At 38.4% G+C, this 16,028-nt stretch overlaps 1 protein-coding gene across 2 annotated transcripts; it reads right to left on the reverse strand.

Annotated features, from left to right (window-relative positions):
- Positions 1-3,959: 3,959 nt before the first annotated feature.
- On the reverse strand, positions 3,960-14,973 carry LOC103923573 (membrane cofactor protein-like). 2 transcript variants are annotated; one of them, XM_009331957.1, is made up of 11 exons: positions 14,787-14,973; positions 14,481-14,577; positions 13,684-13,769; positions 13,079-13,285; positions 12,098-12,277; positions 10,914-11,102; positions 10,099-10,290; positions 9,738-9,764; positions 8,997-9,063; positions 7,051-7,156; positions 3,960-5,124 (listed from the first exon to the last, which is right to left on the reverse strand). In XM_009331957.1, the coding sequence occupies exons 1-10, from the start codon at positions 14,968-14,970 to the stop codon at positions 7,066-7,068; spliced, it is 1,320 nt and encodes a 439-aa protein (XP_009330232.1). In that variant the 5' UTR covers positions 14,971-14,973; the 3' UTR covers positions 3,960-5,124; positions 7,051-7,065. The 2 variants fall into 2 exon arrangements, with proteins under 2 accessions (XP_009330232.1, XP_009330233.1); XM_009331958.1 differs by lacking the exon at positions 7,051-7,156.
- Positions 14,974-16,028: the final 1,055 nt, after the last annotated feature.

A 16,028-nucleotide genomic window follows, 5' to 3' on the forward strand; every position in this document is an offset into this window, starting at 1 on the left:
TTTAGGTTTCGTTCTGACCCACACTCAAAGTAGTTTCCGTGCAATTTATTTTCATTGTCCCTACAGAATTTAAGACTTGTCTCACAAAAATCTGCAACTCCTTGCTTATGAAAAGCATGCTATTTACAGGCCGTGTGGTACAGCTGACAAAGGAAGTTCCAGCATGATAGTCACATTTCCTTTCCCTGTCACAAAAAGCGCCTGATCTGTCCTCTCTGATGATGCTGAGATCAGTACGTGATGGAAAGTCAGAACACGCTCTACCTTGGACAGAATGAGGTTTATAGCCTGGTTCTATCTGCAATGGCATGAAAAAAAGTGTTCTGTACAACAAAAACTCCCCCCCATCGGTAGCATACTCTGCACTACAAAGAAGTCAGACCTTTTCCGCTACTTGCTGGTAAGAGCTTCAGTATATTCCACCTGGCCATGAAAGGAAATTACAGTCATTGCCAGAGTGGTGGGTTTCTTCATCACGTTATTTCGTTTCTCCTACATCAGCCTCAACCATTCACAAGATGCCAAAAAAAAAAGTGTCAATAAAATAACTATCCCGAAGTTCACTGTCTTACTTTCTAATAAAATTAAATAAATGAATTTTTCTCTAGGTACGGTGGAGATGAAGGATTTTCTCTCTCAGCCTGCAGCCATGCACTTGATGTGTCTTCCTCTGGAAGCTGGTTTCACATGGTGGCTTAGATTTTCCCACTTTGTATCTAGCACCATTTGAAATCAGTGTTCTAGGAGCAAGAATTACAGCGTGGGAGGAGATCAAGCAGCTGCTAACTTCACCGACGGCCTCTACTCCTTAAAACAGCACTTTTTCCAGTGGTTATTTTTTTGCCAGCCATCCACTTTGTAACATCATCTGATTTCTAGACACTTATACAACCACTGTACCCACCCTCTCAAGCTAGGGCCACAACAGGAACAGCTTCCTTCAAATGTATTTCTACTTAATAAACAATGGATATTGAGTTAAAGTTGTCCAGAGTAAAGTGATCCAAAAGTTGCATGAAAACCAATGTAGTACTTCTTGCATCTTGACAGGCAGAGTATGTTTCCTTATACAATCACTAGGACCCTAACATTTTATTTACTAACTTAGATCAAATATATTTCCACTCTGAGCTTGGGGACTCTATCGCCAGAGAATTATCATTCCGTAGCTCCCAGAGACTTGCTCTGCAAACACACAAATTCCCTCCAACAATTTGATCTCAGCAGTTAAACACAAAAGTGCCTTCAGCAATCATGATGATGTCACACTGGTGCACACAGAATCCACTCCTTTTTCTAGCGTTATTTTTAAGTTTATTGCTGGTAACTTCTAGTAATGTTTCAGACGACTTCTATACCCTTGCATCCAAACCACTGAAATGAAGCTAAACTATTTTTGCTTGACCTCACTATTGTCAAACATGTTATTATACACAGAAAAGACGATCGCTGTGTGGATGAAGCATTTGATCAGACCACTGAATAGTCGTCTTTAAAGAATGTGTAGCTGTCATCTACAAGAGGATTCTTCTCTGAGCCAGGAAAATGTCTCTTACACAGGCTGACCGATTTCTCTTGGTGTTCAGAGTCTCAGTTTTTGTCTAGCACCATTTGAAATCGGTTATGATGTAGGGGGAAAAGCAACAGTAATGGAAAACTTCATTCCCCCGCCCCCCAAAGTCCTTATAAACAAACACCATCAAAAGCACGATCTTGGTTCACAAACACGTATGGTATGCTCTTCTGTTCTCTGACCTGAAGTTACACCTACAAGCCGACCATCCTGCACAAAAGGAGGACAGTCAGCATCACGTTCAACTAGGAGAGATGCTTAAAGAGAAAGCGAAGCATCTGTTCAAACACCTAACTAAGATTCTTCAACTCAAGCAAGCCAGGGCCCATGCGTGAGAGCACAGCCACCTAACCTTCTGACCAGTTATATTCCATGTGCTATTTGTTTGCCTTAACCTGTTATTTATTCAGATTTTTTTTTCTTTTAAATAAAATTGTGTGCTACTTGGTATTGGGCTCTGTCTCAGGTAGACAGATTACATGTTTCCCTGCTGGACAATATCTAATTGCTGCAAGTCTCTCATTTCAGTCCCCAGCTCCATTTTCACCACCCCGATGAACCATGCTCAAAAGCGAACATTTACACTGATTTTAAGTGTAACACTGAGAAGCCTACCAACCACTGACACTTAACACAACTTAACATTAAACTAGGTAATACTGTACCTATGTTTTATTACTCCCACTGGGAGAACATAGCTTGTTTTACCAGTAGATGGCAACACCACGTTTTTTTATTACATCCAGCCTTTTTCTTAGCACGAAGTTTATGTGTTCATGACTTTTAATTATCAGTTCCAGATTCTAAAGTGAAATAATTCATGTGGGACTGAGTTTTAGAAAAATGGTGCAGAATTCATGACAATTAGGACAAATTAATTCGTAGTGTTTAAGTCAAATTGCCTAGTAGCTGCCTATCCCATCAATGCCCACTGCAATCCCAACATAGACTGTAAAGCTGTGTAGTCTACATACTGTCACCATTTGCAGTCCATGCCAACTGATTCTGAGTATCACAACCAGAAATTAAAAAAAAATATGGCATATTAGTTATTTTTCTATTCCACCCTCTGAAAGGCTTCATTCTGTAAGCCGACTCCACACACTTCTTCGCAAAGAAAATTAAGTACATTGAGCGTGAACCTCATACAATTAAAAATAATCACATTCTACTTAACATTTTACTTAAAAACGCCCAAGCTATATTCCCTAAGGATTACATCTGTCACACGCGGGACAAAAGTGCCAGAACACTCTCTGGGCTTTGCTCTTCATTTGGTGTTACATCAGAACAGCCACATGATAATCTGCCTCTTCTCCATCAAGTTTTTACCAAGTGTTTCAGGAGTGAACACTGTAAGGTTTTGGAGGTTCTGGGAAATTCTCTGCACTTCCAAAAGAAAACCAAAAGGCTATGAGCCTGCTCAGCAAATTAAAACACATTCTCTACACTACTACTAAGTAATTCTGTGCACAAACTGCAAACTTCGATCTCAACCGTTACCACCTAATGCAAGTTTGGTACATGAAATATCATCTTAAGAATAATGGGAAAATAGCTGCTTACCGCATGACGAATGAAAGACAAACACTTACTGCTAAATAATTTAACATTTTTATTTGTAATATTACAAGTCATCGCTAGTCTTTACATCTGGAAAAAAGTGTAAAAATACGGCCATTTTTTACATTTGCTTTTTACAAAGCATTAAGTGCATTTCAGCATATTTTAAAACATTGAAGATGCCATAAATAATCAAGCTAGCTAGTGACCAACACACTCAATTCCCAGTATATTATCATAGTGTTTACAAACAATTAATCAAACTAGGTATCAGCTAAGCAGTGAACAGCAAGTCATTCTGTGTAGCCAAAATCCCTTTTTAATAACCAAAGACTATTACAAACTCTGACAATACAACTGCTGGGATTGTCCCAAAAAGCCCTATAAAGCCCTAAATAGTTCTATGTTATCCAAACAAGCTGTTCACGACAGTGGAGAGCAGTGCCAATCTACCGCAGACAAGCAAGAATAGTTTAAATGCTGCCTCAGCCATCTGAAGTAAGGCAATTTGTTTTTTCTGGGAAAATTGGTTCTTGTAAGCTGCCTGTATGTTGATAGCAAACTCAGAGATTCACAAAGCCAAAACCTGTCCTAATTAAGCTATTTCTAATTCCTCATTAAAGCCAAAAGCAAGTATGCATTTAAAGTAACAGCTATCAATGCACGTCCGAGTCAATTCATGGCAAATGCTGTGATGGGAGCTCCTGGAGTCAGAGTCTTGACAAACACTTCGTGAACCAAGCTGCTATCTAAAGAGAGACCACATCTACCACCACCGCCAGCACACCCATTCCTTCACTCCCGCAACTAAGCTGGTTTGGTCTTCCTTTAACATGAAAAGAGAAGGGAGTCAGACAGGGAAAGGCTTCTGTTTCTCAACAGATATCTGATGCTAAATCTAGCATTACAGAGCTAGATTTAGCATCGTAGTCTGTATACAGAGATTTGAAATGCTGTATGTGGAATATATGATTCCAAGTTAAAAAAAAAAAAGCAAGGAAGCTAGATCCATACAGCGCCCCTTCTATCCTGAACAGCAACAAAATTATCTCCGAAACTGACATCAAGGCTCAAGAAAAATCAAAGGTCCTAAGGAACTTGTACTGTGCTCCTGATAGGAGATGGCTACCACCGATTCCTCAGCAGTTCCTTTAATTAGGTACCTTCTGTCACTAGGCCAACGAATTCAAAGGCAGGGGGTACCTTTGCTATAGAAACCTTCTGTTTTCCATTCCAAGAAATCCACTGTAGTCTTTCTGGGACTGTATTAAAGAGCCAGGAATATATATGGCTTTCTTCCTTCTTAAAGGCAATGGAAAAGCTATAAAACTCTGATTTAAAGGCACATTTTAATTAATTAGATATACAGAAACCAACTTTGGCAAACAAAGAGGTAGTGTATATAAGATCTAAACTGTGATAGTTTCAAAAAGACATAGCCTTAAGTGGCACCAATCTCTTAAGGAAATTAATAACAAAACATTTCAGAATACAAGAGACAACATAATCATTTATACTGCCTCAACCGCAAAAATGAACGAGAAGCACATTCGGACTTTAGTGAGCAGAACTAATATTGGATAGTCTTCTGTAAGAAAATAGGTAGCACCGAAGGCAGCAGGCAGCAGCAGCTGGTACTACGACAGTGATACATCCAGTACTCCCGCCGACACAGACACTCCTTGCATGCTACAGGTATGTGCCTTTAAGACCATTTCACATACACAGAAAAGACAATGAGTGGCCCATAAGGAAAAGCAGATATATAGATATATATTCTTTTTACCCTATTAATGATCTCCTACTACAGTTAATCAGTAGTATAAGACATAGTACAAGATATTCATCTACAGAAACTCAATGCAAGTGCAATCATTTTCCATTTCTGACAGGTATATTCAACTGCAAACTCCCTCCCACCCCCAAAAAAGGTCATTCATGCTTTACAGATCTTATATTCGGCAGTATGCGGAGTGCTGTCACGTTTCCTACAAACAAAAAAACAAGTCAAATCAGAGATTTTACATTTAAATAGTTTTTACATTTATTCTGAAAGCACATCCTTAGTTTTATCATTAAATCAACAGGTAAAGTCATGAAACTAAACCATTATTTGTCCTCTTCTTACTAAGCAACTGCTAGATTGAGGAGATTTTTGCTTCATTTCATCCACTAGACTGCCAAGAATGACCCACAGAGTAGAAGAGCATTTGATCCAAGTGGATCATTTCAAGTGATGAACAAACCGTGCCTGAGTATTATCAAAAACTGAAGACAGACAGAACAGTTACAGGATTCCTAACTAATTTGGAGACTACATCAGAAGCATCCCTTATAATTTATTTTAAATACAGTATGTTGTTTAGTACATATTTTATAACCAGAAGCTGAATATTAGTTTGTGAGAATTTTGATTTTGTAGTCCGCCAGCAGCAAATTTACAATACTTAAACATATAAGGATTAAAATTCATAATTACATCCATACATATATGTATTTTCAAGTTCTTGAATAACTCCTGTTTTGCTTTACAGAAAAAAAGCCCCATACCAAACCTCTCCGCTATTACTCTAGGTCTCTAAGGAGTTCTAGACACCATAAGAAAAACTCGGGTTAATAGTGTGTACACATACCAGACCATTAATTTCTCTTATCATTGCCACATGCAAAAGGGAAGATTGGACATAAGAACTCGATTCCTTTTTTCCCCTCTCTCCAAAAATAAGCCCAACTAATCCAGAAAACTAATCCTATCTCAATTAGAAACATCATGCTTCAGAGGTACAGATGATATTTCTTAATTCATACATTATTTTGGAAGAAACTCCAAGCTTAATTTTCATATATGCCATCTCAAACTTATCAAAAATACTGAAAAGTCACTTGTTCTTTAAAAGTAAATAAAATCAAGACTATGCATTTGAAAAGACCTTTGCAGTGTTAGAATAAGAGACATAAGGTTTCAACCATTACCTTCTCAGAATTTGTGTAATGGAGAAAAACGACACAAATGAAGATACTTGTTTACAAAAGTGTTTGTAGTGCAAACTCTAACTGTTAAGGTAGTAATGACAAAATACTGACAAGGAACAGTCAAACTAAGCTGTCCTGCCTTAAATCTGTTCTGTTGTAACAAGGTTTGAAGAGTCAGGTTTTTTAAAGAGCTAATTTGACCCTACACAAGTGCAGGAGCAACCATAACTATCATCAAATGCATCTGACTACTGGACTAAGCACTAGTTTAAGATATAGGAGAGGAAATCAGCTATATTTTGACCCTTTTTAGGGCTACAGAACTCCAAATTTGAAAAAGAAATCACCTTTTAATAAAAGGTTTAAACAGACGACCTTGTTTGCACCTTCATTTATTTATTTTATTTTTCTTCTAGAAAGCTGAAAACGCAGATGGATCAGTAATTCTGAGAGATGTAATCTGGTTTTCTCTGAAGGGATGCACACTACCTTCATAATTCTAGTGTCCGTGTAATGCAGCAAAGGTGGTTTCCAGCCCCAACAGTCTTCTAACTATAGGGAATTATACTATTAGCTAACAAAAGTAACACACCACTGGAATCCACTTCACGTCACTGAAACAGGTGCAAACATTCTACTGAGTATGTATGCAGTTTCTATCTTACAGAAAAATACATTACTCATTCTTTAAAGACAACCCAAAACTAAGATGTGATATGCAATCACCGGAAGCCATCATTTACGACACTGAATGGTAATTCTTTATGTAATATATCCTATTCTCCCCAAATGAATGAACGGTTATTACAGTCTTTCCTACAGGAAACTGAGGTTCAGAGCTAGCTAGATTCCACACTTCTCCTGAAATTCTAAGTAAACCATAATAAAAAAAGACACTTAAGCTTCATTGCAAAAGTCCAAATTAAGTGGAAAGTGTATACCTTTTTAAGATTCAATTAATTCATTTGTGCAGTTTCTTCCATCTCAGCTGGTACATTAGTTTTTAAAATACATGCTTCCTTGCAACTCTCATCAACTGTATACGAGCTGAACAGCAGAAGGGGAAAAAGGTCTAATTGAATGTCCTATAAAACTGGCAGATTAAACACACAAGAAAGAGAGGGCAAGAAAAGATTTTTGCTGTAATTTGAAGACTACAACTCAGCAAGTAGGAGGTACTGGAAGCACAACAGTTCACAAAGGCTCAGCTACATCAGGAACCCAGAAAACTAAATAGGGAGATCTAGGCCTTAATAAAAGGAGATTAGATCAGGCTTTTCAGACAAGAAAGAGGTTTAACAGTCAGATGTTCGCAGCAAGGAAGCTTAAAGAAAGCACTGGGTGCAGTAGGACTTTCCACGTTGTAAAATTTTCAGGAATGTAACATTCTTTAATTTTTGATGATGTTGCTTTAGATCTCTCCTCCTTTCTACACCCTGAGAAGTCTCTCCACAGCTGAAGGCCGAAAGTGCTGCCCTAATACTATTAACCCCTACGTACTCTCATTTGGACCATCCAGATTGCAGATCATCCAAGTCATGGATGAAAAGCAATTGCTCAAAAGCACTGAATTACTTAGCAGCACATAGGTACACAGCCACTCTGGCCCTTGTAACAATACTGTACTGCCTATGTGGAAGATAGTAAGGCTAAAACTTCACTGGATATAAGCTAGCTTCAGGGTTCTCCCAAACAGTACTGTGTGTACTTCATTACAAATATGAACTGCAGGAATATTTCCTCTGGTTTGCTTTATTTATAGCACCCCTTCCTTTGCTTCATGTACCCCAGATAAATTCCAACAGATTTTGTTAAAAGGTAAGTCAGTTTTGATGAGATGCTTATCATAACATTCTATGTGTACCACCTAACTTGCTCTAAATTTTCAGTATTTTGCATGTTACAAACTATTTCTCCAACAAAACAGGCTTTTTTCAAGGAGATAAAATAAGACATCACTGCAAGAAGCAATGCACAAAGAGGTATTTAAATCTCCTGCCACCCCTCCATGAAAAAGCATACACAACAATCAGTTGTTTTGAAGATAAAGTTCAAAAGGCCCTATATGTCTCATTAAAAACAGAAGAACACTACTACTTAGGCATCTAATATTCTACAGTTGATTTTGCAAGTCTTTAACATAGGGACACCAATCATTGCTGCTGCAGGAGAAAAAAACTGAAGTGGATCCACACATCAAACATTCGAGTAGCAAAGCTATTTGCTTTTTCAAACAGCATAGGAGCACCGGTTTAGGTCAAATTTTTTTCGCATTTTCCTTGTAACTAAGCCCGTATTATTTTATTCAAGGTGCTTCTGGTCCAAAACACAAAAACACAGTGGTTCTCCAGTTAACCTCCACTATCATTGGTACATCTATGTAGAAGAGAGGAAGAAGCTCTTTAGTCCACCTCCAAGGCTTCCAGCTCACGTAAACCACTCTGGCTCTTAAAGCCTGTGAGACCTAGTGATGCCAGAGGGTAACCAAGCGATAAAATAACACAAGCCCACACAAGCCAATACTACCACTGGTTTTAAGAGGTAAACTGACATGTTTTAGAGCAGATGCAAACAGTACTTTCTTCGGCAAGTGTACCTATGCTAAATACAAGCTTAAGAACAGGGTTTTCCTTCCTTGAAATTAGTGCAAGTGTTAATTAGCAGCTTATCTGAATAGCAGATACAAAAACAAAGTCAAATACATTGTTAGGCACTTCAGCTTTCCAGCAGCTGCTGTGATAAGCTCACATATAATCATCAGGCATTTGAAAAAGAAAGGGCAGACAAAGCTCAAGAAACTTACATACATGTTAGCACTGCTTTTGCTCAGTCATTTAGAAATTTGCAATAATAATAATAATAATAATAAAAAAGTAGGCTTACTCACCCATTTTGTGAAAAGAATTTCTTATAGACCCAGAAGGCTGCCAGGAACACCACAATTGCCACAATCACTTTAGGAAGAATTAAAAAAAGCCTTAGAGTGATAAAGATCATCTCTAGCTCACAAAAAAGCCTCAAAAATTTTTAGCAGAAATAGCACTGTCTTCATCCACAGTCCTATACAACAAACCACCTCTTAAAATTTGCATGGCTTATTTCACAAATATGTATTTGATGCTTTACTCAAGACTCTTCAAGATAGTTCAGCTCAAGAACAGTGACCACCAAGATGGCAAAACCCCACCAGCTCAGTAACATTAGAACAGAGATGTCAACATCCTAACATTACTTTTTACAACAAGTTTATGAGAAAGTGGTAGGCTTACAAAAGTGGGTAACAAATGCAAGGACAGAAGATGGACTAAGCACTTCTGTTCACTGGCACAGTTATTCATTCACACTTCCAGTAAACCCAAGCTCTGAAGAGTTTATGAAAGTGACTAAGTTGTGGAAGACTGCCTTTGAAATCTGATGCCTCACACACGAAAAAATACACATTTTACATGAAATTAATGTGTAATTACTAAGTAATCTTCTCTTGAACTATGCAGCTTTAGGAGTAGACAAGCATTTTTAAAGCAACCAAAACTCCAAAATCATGTTCTATTACTGCAGTCACAGGCAATGACCACATAAAAAAATACAATCCACGTTGTATCTTGTTCAGGTTTTATAAGATACTTACCACAGATGATGGCCGTAATATACGCACCTAAAAACAGAGTGAATCAGTATCACAAGAGGAACACATCTGCTTCTTATTCAAATATTATTATAAAAATATTCACAAAAGTTATTCTAAATAGATCAAACACTTCTGTCAACACAATCCTTGCAGCAGGATAGTTTATATCATAACAGTTACTTAACTTAAAATATTCCTATTTTTAAGTGGATTTTATCAAACCCTATTTTTCTTATGTCAAAATAAAGAAGGAAGTTTGCATTAAATGATTTCTCCTGAATGCAGAAGAATGTCCCCAAGTAGTAAAGCTTCTGTTACACATATCTTCATTCTAATGGAAATTCTTGCAGTTCATACTTACTTAACCGGCAAGTTGGCACTCCAGGAACCCATCGGTTTTCTCCAATGTACTGAATACGAGCTTCACCGTGCAATGTGTAGCCTGCATAACATTCAATCGTAATAAAATCCCCGACAGAATATGAAGGTTTTTGTCCATCAATTACTCTACCATAATTTATGTCTGGAGTGAAACTGGAACTTTTAGGCCGACCTGGAAAGGGGCAGGGAGGGAAAGAAAAGGAAATAAAGTCCAAGAACAGAGCTGGTACGTGAAGCAGAGTTAAGAAATTGCCATCAGAAAGTCCCTACGTTTGTGTAAATACCAGAAGCTCAGTCAATCCTTAAGACTTTTTATATGCAAAGGCCTCCCGCTTCCTAGAGGCTGCAGATACTTCTGCTGATGGACATGCTTCAGACACATTAACAGAAATACACGTCTCGGCTTCATTAGGACAAACAGTTACATCAAAGTAATGACAACCTCTGTTTATATTATAACAAGTGATCACATGGTGCAAAGTGAGGTGAGAATAAAGTCTGCCATCATCAAAGGAAGAATCTTCAGAAAGCGCTCCCAGAACAGACCTGTCACACTGGCTTGTGAACTTTACCAATTTCCATAAACAAAACTAAGATTGAACAAGAACAACTCCAACTCTGCCAAAAACTTTCCTCAGTTGCTGAAACTCCACCCCATGACACTCACAACCCTACTAACATAATCTGTTGGTTATGCTGACAGACCTCTGACTTTCAGGGTCTGCATATTACTACGTCAGACGTTTGGAACTTGTCACCCTGCCCTTGATTTTACCAATTATGAGTTTTACTCACATATACAGTTTTGTAAAGAACTCCATGTATTCTGTCCTTGACAAGTTACTGTCAACTCTTCAGCACCATTAGGAAAAGTACAGTGAGCATCGCACTTTATCTGAACAGACTCTCCTTCTTCATATACAGATTTCACTGGAATCGCTCCTCCGTGTGTGATCTTTGGGGCACCACATACACCTTCAGTAACTAATACATGAATTTAAAAGTAAGTTTAGTAATAATAAGCTTTAAATATTTCATAATTCGTTAACTCACTCCACAAATATACATCGCCTTTGTATGAGAAAAATAGATCAGCATACCTGACCAGTTTAACTTTACCACAATTTTAAGTATAAATGTTTCCTTTAGAAGACTTAAAAGAAACATCACTGTAGGTATTCATTAAGGTACTATGATCTTATGATGTGGTAGCTAAGAAATTCCTATTTGTTGGTTAATTATTTTTGCAAGCTCTAGAATAATTTCCAGGTGCCTTATCAGACTCATTCATTATGGAACACTCAAACATACTCTTTGCAGAAGTGGTTCTCATTCTCGGGAACTCATTATTAGAGTATGCATGTAAAAAATTCTCTCACCGTACTCTACAACATTCCCTCTCCCTCTAGCACAAACAGGAAGGAGAAAGGTTACAGAAAGACCTCTGCAATGTCCCCAGCCCTGCAAATTAGTCCTGACTTAATAATTTGCCTGGTCAAAATCTAACAACATACTACACACCATACAAGATGCCTGGAAAGTAAGAGTTGAAGAGCTGCATAAGAGAACACAGACACGTAATGATTTGGATTACTCTAGAAAGACACTGTAGGCTTCCTCACTGTGCATACCCCGAGTTCTTTCTATCAGAATTCAGAAGCACATCTTTTCTTCTGTATTTACATGTAAAATCACTAGAACAAACACTGTGATGCTATCATGATGAAGTATCATCACAGTATGTCCACACCACAACTTCTATATGCATGTCTGCAACTCAACTCGCTCTCATGTGAAAACTCTTTGGAGTTAGGAGTCACTCGAACACCTAAAATGGTTGCCCATAGATGAGGCTCCATGTCAACCAACCCCCTTAGCTTCTGATCTCCAACTAGTGTTATGATTTTAAATTTTAGCTAAGACAGACTTACAACATTCTCAGTATACAAAAGAAGTTGGATTCTTATTTAAAGGCTTACTTTTTTCACAAGTTGGTTTTGGAGACCAGGTGTTATCTTCTCCACAAGTAATTACCGCCGGTCCGATCATGAAATAGCCTGGATCACACTCAAACATGACTGAGTCCTTATAGCTATAGGAAGGTCCAAATCCAGTTATTTTTTTTCCATTTTCAACTTTTGGGTTATCACATTTGACCACTGAAACAGGTAAGAGAAGAACAGCTCTCAAACATCTGTTGACAGTATCTTTGCAACAGACACAGCATCCTTTTACTACTTGTAAGTTTCCTTATCTAATTCTGCAAATTGTTTTGGAGGGGCTTTGTGAAAAAGTTATTCTCTTGAAGGTGGAGAAGGTCCTTGTTTTAAGCTGTTGAGCTGAAACAGTACACAGTCAAGTAAGATGTTGTAATAATTGATATAATCATGTTCCACTTCCAAAAGACATACTCCTGTACAGTGGCAGAATTTCAGAAAACAAAGTGGTATCGATTAGGATTTAAACAACAACATGCAAGCATCTGGTATTCCTCCCTACATCTGCAAAGCAAGACTTTGTGCTTGCTGCGCTTTGCATTTATTTCTGCACTTGCACAGTAGCTGTGTTTAGAAAAAGAGTTCTTCCTCACCTTTTTACTACTCATAATCTAGCTTCCACATTCTTACTCTTTACACAATTTTTCTTCAGCTACCCAGGCTTTATGGTCTCCTAGTTCTTTCACTTTGTCCTTGTCACTTCTACCAACAGCATGCTCATACGTATATTTTTAAAGTTTTAACTTAAGTTTTAGTCATATTCTGTGTCATAATCAATCAATATCCATAATGCAGTTGATCTGATGTCCACTGGAACTATATCAAATTTAGTAGCAGAAGATCTGTTTCTTTTCTATAGGGAAGTCCATTCCCCCACCCCACCCCTTCCAAAAAAGGGACAGATAGAGAAGTTTCGGAGTCACATAGGCTACAATAAAGAAGTATATTAAAAATCCCAACAACCTCTACACTGTGGAGGTGGTTCACTCCAAACTCCATTTGACTGTGCATCGTATGTGCAGAAAATAGTATCTGGGCCAATCAGCGAGAAGGGATCCGCGCCTTTTGGTACACGATCACACGTATAGGTCACTGCTGTTTGATAAACATAGCTAGCTGCTTCAGTGTAGTGCCCATTGGCTATGCGTGGAGGTGGTTCACAAGGAATTCCTAGAAATAAATCACACAAATTAGCTGACAGAATTTTGCTGTCACCTTGTTCATCTCAGAAATAGCAAGCCTTGATTTTCAAGTAATTTCATTTAAAATCCGACATATAGCTATTTCTAAGACAAGCTACAGTTATAACCGAGAGTTACTGATGGTCGTTTATTACAGGGAGTCTCAATTTCAAGAAGAGGTTGACTTAAACTAATATGAGCTAATTACCACAACAACTGATGTTTTTCACTAGTCATTCCTAAGGCACATCCCAAGTAGTTCCAAAAAAATAAAAATTGGTCTTGTTTTACCATCATTTCTTATACTGTAAAGTTTATGGCACAGACGTTTTTAAATGAACTACCACCATCCGAATATAAACTTAAACACGGTAGTAATTTCCTTACTTTCACAGAGAGGAAGATCTCTATTCCAGTCAACACCTTTATTCTTAATTACACAGGAAATTTCATCAGTTCCACGTAATCTGAATCTAGACAGGTAAAAATTTTTAAAGAGGTGAAACTTAAGAAATCTCTCATTTCTCCAACAAGCACCTAGAAACTTTGTTTATATAGTTCTCTTCTGTGGTTACGGGGACATAATATACCAAGTTTTTGTTGTAATAAGAATGGAATCTTGATTTTTTATTTTATTTTGCTAACAGTCTCAACTTTGAAAACAAAAGAGAAGCAAATGAGACATCACTAAAGGAACCGATGGAAGCCTCACCATTTTAAGAAGTGTACCCTCTAATACTAATGCCCTAAAGTTACTAATACTAAAGAAACAATCTGTTAAAAGGAAAGGGAGGAAAAAGCCTTGCGTGAGGTTACTGCTTTTGACTTAATTGCTATACACAGACAAGTGGGCCATTATTCAATATAATAATGAAGGGTGATGAATATATATATTTATTCCCTCTGTCACAGGAGCATTAAACAAAGTCATTAGATGTAAAACTCTAGTTTTCACTCTGCAGAATCTCACTAAAAAGCTTAAGCCTTGGCTGATGCAAACAGCAAGTAAAACCAGGGAATCAAATCAGGTTTAACTGTAATTTCATTTGCTCCAGGTTGAATTCAGGAGACATTTCAAGCCAGAACTGGAATGGAACCTGCATAAGAAAATTTGGGTTTGGTTCAAATCTGGTCTAAACAGAAAAAAAAAGAAAAAGGATTCATTAACTTCACCAAATACTTACCCTCCTTCACAAGAAAAAGTAGCTTTTGAACCGAATGTAAGATCTGTCACGTTAACAAAACCATGTTCTAGTTCTCCTGGATGGTTACATTTTCTCTCTAGTGGGAGTGGGAAAGAAAAAAAAATAAAAATCTACATCTTTATAGTTATATACAAAGACTAAGTCTTTGGCATATACTGCTCTTACCGTCATTAGCATTTTTCAAGCTTCATTTCAAATATTACAGAATACTAATTCTTACTTGAAAAACAACTAAAATTGTTAAATATCAAAGGGAAAAAGCAAAAGAGCTCATGCACACATTACCTGTACAGAACTGCTCTGTGAGTGACCACTGTAAGTCTTCACCACACGTACGAGTTAATGATTTTCCGGGGATTCCTATATACCCTGGCCGGCAGACATACGACACCGTGGTTCCAACAGGAAAGCTTTCCATTTTGCTGAAACTCTCCTTGAGCTCTGCATATTGCAGCCTATCTGGAGGCATACACACGCCTGTCAGAGTAAGATGCAGGAAAAAGCAATAGACAATCTTGTCAACAAGAAGAGATACAAGTTGAGGCATAACGGTATAGAAGCCGGCCTAATTCAGTAGATTTTAAGGACTCAGCAGTAAATCAAAGAGGTGACATTCTTAAAAGCCAGAGCTATCTGCATATTTAACTTTCAATTTTTTAATTTATATTTCAATTGCATCCAAGGTCCAACTCTACACTAGTACAGGTTACTTATTGTTTTCTCAATTTCTTCTTTAGCATTCCAGCCAGACAACGCATTTCCTTCCAGTTCGTATTTTTTGTCCGTTTGTCTTATTCTTATAGTCAAATACATGACTTAATTCACTGTATACCCATCTGCAGTAAAATGCCTATTTAGCTTGCTGCAGGAAAAACAAACCAACCATATTCACGTATTAATTTCCTTTCCTAAGGCAAAAGGCCAGGCAGATCATAAAGTGGAGTTTAAAACCAGCTACACAATCCAACAGAGACCTACAGACCCAGGGACGTTCTGAGGTGCGGTCAATGCTGAAGACGTAAGACTCCTCCACGCTAGAGGACTCAGAAGAACACGTTCGAGACCTTGCAACCCAGACACAAATGCCAGATCTGCCCAGTCTTCGCAAGGCTCACACACGACAGAGACCATCACCTCTTTCACGACACCTATTAATTTCCTTTCCAACCTGTTTATATTATTGTTTAGAGATTTACCAAGCCATGAAAGAAATTTAAACCTCAAAGCCAGGCTCAGAACCAGCATCCACCAGCACCAAAGCCAGCACGCCCATTTTTGCAACACAATCTTTCTTTCACCTTTTCGCCCCAAACCCCACCGAAGCCGCCCGGAAATCTCGCCGTTTCCGCCACCGCCTAAAGCCGTTTCCTCCCCCCTCGCCCCCGCCTCCCCGAGCGGCCCAGCAGGCCCCGGGAGGCCGCCCCCGAGCCCAGCAGCACCCTCGGGGCCAGGGGAAGGGAGGACGAGCTCTCTCCCTCGTTCTGCTCTCGGGGACGGGAGGCCGCGGCGGGCTCAGCTCGCTCCCCC

The sequence above is a fragment of the Pygoscelis adeliae genome, unplaced genomic scaffold (genome assembly GCF_000699105.1).
Source record: "Pygoscelis adeliae isolate BGI_AS28 unplaced genomic scaffold, ASM69910v1 Scaffold189, whole genome shotgun sequence".
NCBI lineage: Eukaryota > Metazoa > Chordata > Aves > Sphenisciformes > Spheniscidae > Pygoscelis > Pygoscelis adeliae.